At 31.8% G+C, this 11,586-nt stretch overlaps 1 protein-coding gene across 1 annotated transcript; it reads left to right on the forward strand.

Moving 5' to 3' along the window:
* Positions 1-8,382: 8,382 nt before the first annotated feature.
* On the forward strand, positions 8,383-10,725 carry LOC118071851 (protein sister of odd and bowel-like). Its single transcript, XM_035091303.1, has 2 exons — positions 8,383-9,507; positions 10,314-10,725. The coding sequence occupies exons 1-2, from the start codon at positions 8,600-8,602 to the stop codon at positions 10,657-10,659; spliced, it is 1,254 nt and encodes a 417-aa protein (XP_034947194.1). The 5' UTR covers positions 8,383-8,599; the 3' UTR covers positions 10,660-10,725.
* Positions 10,726-11,586: the final 861 nt, after the last annotated feature.

Raw genomic sequence — 11,586 nt, forward strand, 5'->3', positions numbered from 1 at the left:
ATAAAAAGTTTTTAAATGTCGCAAACATTAAGAAGACCTTGAGAGTAAAGACAAGATTATGGGGGTTATATTCTTTTATAGTTAAAAATGATTAAAATAACTAACTCAGCATATTTTACGCAATCGAATAGTTGACTGTCAGCAATGATAAAAATTCCTTGTCCTTAAATGTTTAACCAGTCAATTCTTTTATCTCTGTTACTTGAATTTATTCTTTCAACATCAAAGATTTGGTAATAAAAATTTTTAGGATACTCTAAACATTTTAATGCTTGTTGATAATTAACCCAATCAACAAGTTGTATTCTTGAGTAAAAGAGATGATGATTATTTATGTGATTAGATGATAGTTTTGCTTAGTTATAGTTGGTTATAACCAACAACCTATAAAGGTTCATCTCCAACAATGTCTTCTTCTTTTTTCTCACAAGCCTTTCTTCTAGAATAATGATCAGCACTTTTGAAATAAAAATGATGATTATTAACAAATATACCAATTAATCATTATTATTGTTAAACTTTACAACATATTGACGATGTGGTTGTTTCCTTTTCCTGACCATCAGTCGCTTAGGATTTACCAGTTAGGTCGTAAGGTCTTCGTGTGGACACCCGCAGAGTAGTGTCGCGCATTTCTCCTCCACAGGGCTCTTATGCTCGTGAGATATCCCTTTTCTTTGGCTCTTTTATACCTCGCTTATGATCGAGAATGTTTCACTGGTCTTCAGGGGGCCCCGTGTGTCGCTCCTGTTGATACTTGAGCCAGTTAATAAAAGGACTTCTGGAAGTTATGCCATTGACGAAGACATAGGTCTTATCGACTCAAGTTTTATAAAAATTCTCAGAATACCGTCGATAAGATTATGTTTAGTAAAGTTGCAAAGCACCCCTGGGTGTAGAAGACGAAAGAAAGTCAATGGATCGCTCTGTCATGTGCGCCTCGCCGATCTATTAGTTATGAATATGTTGCCCATGGCGATACATGTCCATTTCCACCAAAAATATCCGCCATCTCTTGTTCAATGTATACGTAAATTTTCAAATAAATTCTTTTTCTTTCTTCTTTGGTCATTTCGGAGTCGTACATTGGAGATTATAATGTGGTTGATGTGACAATTCATTATTAAACAATAACATCATTTTTTTTTAATTATGTTGAATATTTAGGTGACATACTGAGAAAATAATTTTCGCTGTGCAGAAGAATATTAATTTACTCAATAGAAAGAATTTTAAATTTTTGCAATAAAATTTTTTATTGAATTTAATGACATTTATTGTGATATTTGGTTCAAGATTATGATAAGTTTAAATACAAGTTATATTAGATTAATTCTTACTTTCTGAGACACCATAGATCTTGAAAAAAAAAAATGATCAATTCAATGAAATATTAGAATAAATCAATACTCAAATAATTATATTCAAAATAATCAAGCACAATAAAAATGTATTTTTTCAATAAATTATTTTGAGTAATCATCAGAACTGAATCTATAAAAATGTTTTCATGTCAATTCTAAAAAATATTTTATTGCTACTATTAAAAATTCTCATTTTATTTGTTAAAAAAATATTACTTGTTTACAGTCAATTTTATTTCCAATGCATAAATCTTTAATATTACTTTAATATTGCTTATCATTACTTTACATTAATAAAAAATATATTCATTAAACAATTATTGAAAATCCATTGAAAAATATGTCCAATCGAGAAATGTTAAAAAATAATTTATTGATTATATTTATTTATTTTTATTGTATTGGTATCTCTACTGAATCATCACAATTAAGACAATCAAGTAAGTACTTTTATTACTGCCAAATGTAACTAAAAAAAAATGTATGTAATAATAACTTTTTCAAATAGTACTTTACTTCAAAGAATACTTTGCGCCATTTTGATCACCATTATTTCATCTTTTAGAATGGAGCAAAGAGGAAATATCGATAAACGGAGGGAGGTACTGGCGCGCGGTAAATTCGATAATGAGATGCCGACTTCGTGATCTCGAGGTGCACCAAGAGAAGAAGGAGTAAAAAATCAAATGCTCAACCCATCTGAGAATTCCGCCAACAGAAGTATGGAAAGGAACGTGAAAGAATAAATAATAATGAACAATAGTGGATGTGAGTTGATGTGCATTCTGCTATGGATATTTAAAGCTTGCAATTGAATGACAGCTTGACGTTTTAGCATCTTGGTTAGCATTCTAGGATTAATTGGCAATAAAACTAAGTAATTATCATAACAGCTATTTTAAATCTTGAATTTTCTTAAAATAAATAAAGAAAAATTCTCGGATGTTTTTCAATCATCAAAAATGTTTGACTTTTAAATGAAAGATGATTAATATTAATCAACTCCTTAGTGGGAAGTTATTGTAATGAGTTCAATTTTGCGAATTTTATATTTTGAAATATCTTTACATTTTAAGGTCCCTAGAATCAAATGATATCGTCGGTCTAGAGTGTAACTCTGCTGAATCCATTTTTAGACATTAGATTTTTCTATAGTTTATATTTTCGCTTCATTTTTTTGGCTGAATTGATTAGGTAAAGACTATTTTTAGTGAGCAGTTTTTCAAAATAAAATTCTTGAGTTTAAATTTAATACATTTCTAATTAAATCTACCTGCAATGGCAATTAGCAAGTTTATACTCTGAGCCGACGATATGGTTTTTAATGATAATGTTGACACGGGATCAGTTTCATTTAATGCATAATTATGCAACTTCAACCTGATTAGATTTTCAGCAAAATTGGTCAAGCCTTTTTTGCGCAGAATAGAAAAACTAAAAAGGAGCAAACGAACCGATTTTCACAGTTCATATGTTTTTCAATATTTTTTTTGTTGCTTTCTACTGGGAAATTAGTTGTGAGGACCTCTTGGGTCATACCTAGATCGGATTTTATTATTCAAAAATTGATCAATTATTTGATAAAAAATCATAATTTATTTAAATATACGAAAATGACCTTTTTTATATCCAGCGATTTTTCAGGAATGAAGAGATGACCCCTTGGACGCACATAAGTCAAACTTTCTCACAGTAGTAAAAATTTTTCAGTCTTGTCTAACTACCGGTTATCATTAAAAAAAGGGCTTATATTAATAATGATAATAACAGCGGTGCGTTACAGAGGATAAATGGGTTCTCAGCTAACTGGAGCCTTGGTCAAAAAGTGCAACGGTTAGTTCACATCAGTTAAATATCTCTCTCACCCGTGCAATGACCGGTTTTAAAATTCAACGACTAACTCTCTCAGCTTCTTCTGTTTTTGATAGTCGAATGGAGATGACTTCGTAAAAACCATCATAATAACTCGAAAAATTATTACAGTCATTGTGTTCTTATATTCGTTGAAAAGAAGTAAAATGAATCGAAATGAATTTGTGAAGAGAATGATTCGACCACCGAGTAAAAATGAGAGAAAATATGATATGTTGAGAAAAAGATAAAGCTCTAAAGCGAGAATAGAGTGGGGTAAGATGCCCCCCTGTTGAGATACCGCCGCCTAATCATTCTTTAAACGTGCATAAACAAGTCCCCGACAAGTTGTCGAGAGAAAAGAAAATGGTATAGGACAATATAAGAGAATATGAATAGTATCATTTTTGAAAGATGATTTGCTCTAAGCTACTCTATTATTCAACAGAATCGAAGGTCATTTCGGAAATAAAAAAAATACCGAAATATTATTTGCTAATTTCTAAATAATGACATTAAATTTATAAATGAAATATTTCTATTTTATTCGAAAGAATGATGCATTCATTATTATTTAGTAAAATTATTTATTCATAAATTAATAAAATAAAAGTGATGGTTTGTAAAGGTCTTGGAATAATTAATTTCTACTGTTCAAGTTCCGGGAGTGGTCGGAGCACCCGCAGTTTTCATTTGGACCCCAAATAATTCACCGAGCTATATATCCTCCCTACATGAGGCCCCACCGTTTTTTCCCTGAGGACGACTAGATAAAGTGCCATCTCACATACGACTCCACCTACGGCGCCACTAAGGTCCACGAGATGAAATAAATGTGATACTTTCAGCACCACCACCTTTTTTACCGCCACAACCCTCGACATTAAGCTTCATAAATAACGCATAACTTCTGTTGACGGGGACATCTTTTTGTTATGTTCACACGAAACAGTGAGCTTTATCAATTAAACTTTTTTAAAAAAAAAATTTTTCTTCTTTTCTCTATTTTTGCTCCAAATGTTAGATGAGCAATTTTTTAATCTCCTTAAGATCAATTATGATAAATGAGCTTTCATTTTATACATAAACTTCTTATTTTTCTTTTTACTTAAAACATTTAAAGAATCTTTAGAAATAAAATAATTCCTTTCCAATACTAAAAATTATCTAAACAATAAATATTTTTTTAAAGTAATTAAATTTTATGCACTTGTAGATGGTAATATAATTAATAATTTATAATTTTTCTTAAGTTAATTTGTTGATTAAAATAATCTTTATATTTAACCAAACTTTTATTTTTAATCAAGCAGCAGATAAAACAAATCGTAAATAAGAATGCAATTTATTTATAAACAGAAAACAACTAACTTGATAAATTGCTTCTCTTGGTACTAAAAAATGTGATTACTCAAACATCAAAGTAATATTAGCTAAATTTCATCTCAACATTTTTCTTAATTTTATGCAAATATTTTTCACGTTTTATTAACTGAAAAGATAGTGAACAGAAGAATGATAATAAAAAGAAAAAAATGATGTTGGTTATTATCAGAAATGAGAGAAGTAGTTAGGTATCAACGAAGAAAAGGTAGTCGTAGCCCACTCAACGCCGTGTTGCGAGAGACCAGTGCGAAAGTGAATCTACGACACGACGGGTCCGACGCGCGAGCAACGCCGAAACCCCTAGCAGGGGGTCTTCCATCGGCATCTCCTTCCTCTTTTTTAAAGTCAGGATAGCTGTCACCGATAATGATTTGTTGAGTTTATTTGCATTTTAGATTTAGCCTGCCGCGTCTGATGACGGCGTGGTCCCTTATCTCTCTTCCTTTTCTACACTGGATACACTTTTTTTTGCTCTAATTCACGAACAAATCATTGAAGAATAATCCTTTCAATCATTATATATAAACTGACTACTAATTAAAAATATTATTTTTCATCTATAAAACATTCATTTATTTATGAAAATTGATATGATTACAAAAAAATACTAGACATTTTTTTTTATTGAAATAATTTTTAGCCATGTAATTTAAAAATTTTCTTTTCTTTCATTACTTCTTGTCAGAGGAACGTGAAAAATCATTCGATTTACCAGCCAATGTATCTTATTTCGTTCTTTGCTTTACACTCGTTAACTTAACAAATTGTTCAATTCGATGTGAAGATTATTTTATTTAAAATTAAAGTCCAAAATATAAATAAAAGAAATAAAATTAAACAAAAATTTTGATAATAAATGTAAATCCAAAATAGCACAGTAGATAATAATCTATTGACAGTTGAGGAATCAATTATAATCAAGGAAATTATATAGCTTAATTAGACATATCAATCTTGAAGTATCCCTAGCAGGGGTTCCAAAATATTGGTATAGTGCTTGGTATTTTTTTATAATCATTCTCTCTGTCTTTTAGATGAATATCAGACAGCGTGAAGAAACGTTCTCGAGGCGTGTAAAAGGAATAAGCGATTGTAAACGTGCACACGCGGTGAGGTGAAGATGCGTCAAAAGTGGAGGTGCTTAGTAGCGATCTAATTATCTACGCGGCAGGAAGCAAGGCCTCCCCCTGGGAAGTGCCAAGAATCAGAGCACCGCGAAGCCCACATAGAGTGAATAAAGCCTCCAAGTATCTCGCGCTCTAGGTAAGAAATATTACGAGACAATTACTATTAGTTTATCGCTTTCAATTATTCATTGTCACTTTATGAATTATCATTTAATTGAAGCCACTGATAAAATTTCATCTTTTATAACTCAAAACCTTCAAATTTCATATTTTTCATGGAATTGAAAAGGTTTATAAATTTTTAAACAAAATTTTTTTTTAATTTTGAAATTGTTGATTTTTTAATTGTAATTGCTAATAAGTGATATTTATCGATACATCAATAAATTATGCCTAATATCGAGTTTTTCGTTCGATATTTTTTATGGTCGATATATCGATGTTCGATATTTTTCACAATATCTACTATATGGAGATCCTGGTGGAATTTTAGAGAAGTCAAAAAAAACTGTTAGCAATTACATATTTGAAAATCAAATTCTTACTCGTTTTTTAGTAATTAATTAATTATTTATTTCTATTAAATTTATATTAGGATTCTTGCAAATTTGATTTGAACACGATTAGATATTTTTTTTTGGAGCTTAACCAAAAGTTACTACTATCTTCAATTCTAATTTGTCACTTGTGACTTCGATACCGATATATCGATATTTTAATTTAAATATCGATAACTAATGATGAGAAATATCGATAGTCGAATATCGAAATTTTTTTCCAATATCGCTAATTTCTATTTACAAAATTTGGTAATAGTTTTTGTTTGTTTGCGAAGTACTAGTAATTAGGAGATTTTAAGGAAGGTAAAACGGTATATTGCCTGTAGTACGTTACAGAAGATTAAACTTGCAATCAAAAGAATTAATATCAAACATATTAAACTGCCACTTATTTTATATTTCTTAAATAAAAATTTAGTAACAACCTTAATTGTCAAAAAAAGATGAATTGGGGTTTCATTATTAATTAAATAAAAAATAATGACTTTATTTGTTGGATTAAATGAAGATTACAATGCGGTATTGGGGTTCTTTTCCCACGATAAAAAGAGAGTTTTATTTTCCTTGATTGCAGTAATTTTTCGGAATTAAAGTTAAAGTAACATTTTTGGATCTCTAGAGAGTCCAGTCGGTCAGTCAGTCAGTACCAAGTGAGAGAGGGTGATTAAATGTGAACGTCTGTTACCGGAGATCTGGATTCCTTGGTTGAGTTCAATAAGGGGGCCTTATAAGAGCGGTTCCCGTGGTCGGTTTAATATGGAAGGGGAAGGAACCATCGCGGGTGACGGTCAGCAAGCGCGAGCTAACCTTTAACCTATCGTGCGTCTCGTTCCGCGTTGTTAGGCCTTGTCGCACCCGTTGTGTTCATTCTGACCATAGAGTGGCGTGGGCGAAACCACGGGAGGGGTTCAAGTTGGGCCCGCGGGCATCTTGAGACCGTGAGAACACCACCTATAATATTATTTAGTCTGCCCGTGCTCAACTCACTTCATCCTCTTTCTCTTTTTCTTATTCTTACTATCCTCTTTCAATCGTACACTATACCACAGAGAGTCTTCTTTTCTCTTACTCGATGAGGTTCCGAAGAACCTCCGCTGTTGTTGGGCCCATAGGCGCAATACACGGTTTACTCGCGCGCATTAATTGCTGTCGTAAATTGTTGTGGCTTTACACGGTCTCAAGTCGAAACAGAACGGTGTGCTGTACTGGCAAACGATGTAATGGGAGCTTATGGGCTTACAGATAACTCGTTGAGACGCTGTTGTTAAGATCAAAGTATCTATAGCGCAGCAATCAAAGAAATCAAAACTAGTCCTTAATCAACATATTCATCAAATATTACAAAATTACTGTCGAGAAATTTTTATCATTATTATTACCGAAATTGAATTTGAATGTTCAGTAATTAAGTTATTACCGTAATTAACAAATATTCCAATAATGTTTTAAAATAATTATTTTAGATTAATAAATAATTTTGTTTAAGAAAAAGAAGAAGATAATTTTCATCAAAACAAGAATTTCTATTCAGCACAATCGCATAAATATAATTTATTATGATTTATAGCATGAATGGAATCTGATCACTTTGATAAATAAAATTTTTTAAAAAATAAATAAACATAATTGTGTATATTACATGAAATTCCTCTACTGTTGAGCGTTAAGTTTAATAGTTGATTTGCAAACTTGATTAGTATATTCATAAATATAATATATTTCGCGTCAATATCTCCGGGATCCTCACTATGGGGCCCTTTGCACTCTTTTAAAAAAAATGGGCCCTCACGTGATAGCATACAGCCGCGCACGCTTATGAATATGCCAGCGGGTCTTCCTTAACTCCCCCGCATTCAAGTGTGCGCGCGTGTGTGTTGCCAAGCTGTGAATCCAGAAGAGTAAGGCCCAGTTGTCAGGGTCCGCAAGGCCCGTAAAGCCCCTCTTTCTCTCCTTTTCGTTTTCCTTCATTTCTCACTTCTGATGTTCCTCACACTGCTTACGAGCTATGGACCATACTAGTACTCAAATAACCGCCACCAGATGGCTCCACAAGCAGTACCCAGCAGCGGGATGCTTGTGCAGTTGTCAGGGCGCTTTCGCACCGTGAGCACTGTAGTGTTTACTCTGCCAATCATCTTATTTTGGTGAATGGCTAAAAAATGCCCGTGACCTGTCTCGTGACATTTCGTGATTGTAAACTCTGTCTGTGATTACTCATTAACATTAAAATAAAATTACCAAGTAATTTTATCTTAATGAAAGATTGTGAATGACTAATGTAGTAACAAATGATCTTTTTTAAAACAATCGAATGGTGAGTGGTGAATTAAAAAACCATCAAATCGTTGTAAAAATGCAGCAAGACAAGCAAGACCTCCCTACGTTGGGCAACTCAACATCCACGGATTTAAGAGAAGCTGAATCGTCGACTGATTCAAGTCTGAATGCTACTTTACCAAATTTTACTCTACAAAGTGTGGCACTGGGTCTCCAAGGTGCTCTTTTAGCAGCTATTCAACGGGCTGCTCTTTTACCACCTGGTCCTGCAGCTGCTGCACTTAATCTTCAAGCTCTGGAAACTTATTTGACTCTTCATAGACTTCATGTCTCTAGTGCGACCGCAAGTGTGTCCTCAACATCGTCCAATTATTCTTCAGGTGTTACATACAATCAAAGATGTTTGGTTAATACTAATACACCTATTGGATTATCTGGAAACTCTTTGAGTATTAAAAGTGATGGTCTAAATATTGATGTGCTTCAAACAACGTCTCTAGATGATGATGAAGTATCACATTTAGATTTTGTTACTGATCCTGAAGAGGATCTGGCACTTTTAGAAGAAGAGGAAGAAACACTTTTACATGAAAATTTAGACAGTTCTTCAAGTTCAACTATCAATCATGATTCTTTACATCAAAGAATTGGTGATAGCAATCCAACTTCCTCCACTTTACCGTCGGTTTCACAATTAACCACTATAGCTACTTCTACTTCCACCACAGTTCCTGCTACATCAACCTCCAGTGACTTGAACTCAACTAAAAGCTGTAGAACAGCAAGACCCAAGAAACAATTTATCTGTAAATTTTGTAGCAGACAATTTACTAAGAGTTACAATCTCCTGATACATGAGAGAACACATACTGATGAAAGACCATACTCATGTGATATCTGTGGGAAGGCTTTCCGACGGCAAGATCATCTAAGAGATCACAGGTATACATTTTAAATTAATACTAACTCTTTTTTAATTCCAACATAAAATGAAGTAGAAATATTATTAAGAAATTTTGAATAAATACAATTAATAAAATGGAAAACTAACATGAAAATCAAATATTTATTTTTCTAAGTTTATAGACCTCTATCTCTTTCTTACACACTCTAAAAAATTCATAGGATTATTTTTTATTGAATCAGAACTACCATTTTACTGATTACATATTAAATAAGTTTTTTTAGCTCTGATAACTGATTAAATATTTAGTTTAAATAAAACAAATATTATTAAAATTATTAAATTTTGCAGAAAAACTAGTTATTGTTTTTCATAATAATCGATTTTATATTTAAAACATTATCCTTGATGAATATATTATATTTCTTGAGCAATTTTAAACATTTTTTGATGATTTGTTCATAAATTACTGCCATTTAGAATTACTTTCACTTATTGAAATACATACTTCAAGTTTATCTCCAAAAAAGAAGTCAAAATAAGAATTAATATTTCTTTTCATCTATAGAATACATATTTAAAAAAAAAAAAACAATAAAAAGTTTATTCAAATTTTTCAAATGATTTGTACAATGAGTCGATTATTTCTCCAAGACTTTCGCTCATACGACTTTTTACGATCTGTGTCGAATCGATTCCCTCTTGGCTTGTTATGTAGCATGCATGTGTTGCCATTTAATTTTCACTCTGGCATTGTCAACAATTTTTGTGATGCTTACATGCAGCATTAAAGTTCATTATAATCAACTAAAATCTATTGCTGATATAACTTATTTCATTTCAGGTACATACACAGTAAAGAAAAGCCATTCAAGTGTGCAGAATGCGGAAAAGGATTTTGCCAAAGCAGAACCTTAGCAGTTCATAAAATCTTACACATGGAGGAGTCACCACACAAGTGTCCAGTTTGTGCTAGGAGTTTTAATCAACGGAGTAATTTGAAAACTCATCTTCTAACCCATACAGATATTAAACCATACCACTGTGCATCTTGTGGTAAGGTTTTTCGACGAAACTGCGATCTCAGAAGACATTCTTTGACTCACAACCTTGGAGTTGCATCTTCCTCACCACCTCCAAGTCTTTCAGTACCTGGATCCAATGCACCAGTACTTCAAGAGACTTCATAGTGTCAAAGCAATTAAATGTTTAACATACTAGAAATAAAGACAAATATCAAGTTGCTATTTATCTAACTATCAATAAAAAAGACTATTCTTTCTGTGATCTTCTTTGGATTTGGAATTCTAGAACATGATATTGAATATTAGGCTCGTGCGATAGATCTGTAAAAATTCTACAGTTTTGGTTAAAAATGTTTATAGCAATTACTTTGATTTACTTTAAAATATTTATTAATTTGTTTCATAAATTCATTTTTGTTTATGAATAAATTTTTAAACTCAAAAGGGGAAGGGTTTTTCTAAAAAAAAATTCATAAAATTATATAAATATTTTTGACCATAACTGTACTACTATATGTATATTATAAATATATTAATGAATTAATCTATTGTATAAAATTTTTTATGTATACACAGTGTGATAATTAGTTCACTGAACAATTATATCTGTGTTTTGTTTACAATTGTAAAATAAATGCATTTTTATTATTTTTCAATCTATCTTTATCATTCAATAAAAACGCCCACTCACCAGCATTACCCTCATTAACTAGTAAATGCAACTTTCTAATTATATTTTATGAAATGTGGTTCATTGTATTAATTGGAACCCTTCTTCTAGATTACAAAGTGAGTTGGTGTAAAAAAAAAACAAAGAAAATAAAGAGAAAGAGGAAAAATGTATAAGAATGAGGAGATGAAAAGGTGGCTCGTGTTTCAAAGCTAAGATACCGCCAGGTGTGTGTCAGGGACATCAAGTTGATGATTCGTCGTCTAGGATTACGTTTTCTTTCTCCTCTTGAGGCCATTATCAGGGTCTACAAAACAAGTCTGGATAACGATAAAGTGGAATTGTGTGCGGTCACTTCTCACCTCACATCAGAATAGATATTTCTTACTTTAAACTCGTTAACGATAAATGAGTAATATTCC

The sequence above is a fragment of the Chelonus insularis genome, unplaced genomic scaffold (genome assembly GCF_013357705.1).
Source record: "Chelonus insularis isolate UGA/USDA-ARS -01 unplaced genomic scaffold, ASM1335770v1 contig_88_pilon, whole genome shotgun sequence".
Classification (NCBI taxonomy): domain Eukaryota; kingdom Metazoa; phylum Arthropoda; class Insecta; order Hymenoptera; family Braconidae; genus Chelonus; species Chelonus insularis.

Excerpts from the sequence above, each read along its gene's own strand:
- LOC118071851 (XM_035091303.1), top strand. The coding sequence starts at position 8,600 with ATGGTGAGTGGTGAATTAAAAAACCATCAAATCGTTGTAAAAATGCAG. Across the intron at positions 9,508-10,313 it reads GATCATCTAAGAGATCACAG|GTACATACACAGTAAAGAAA; the intron begins GTATACATTTTA and ends ATTTCATTTCAG.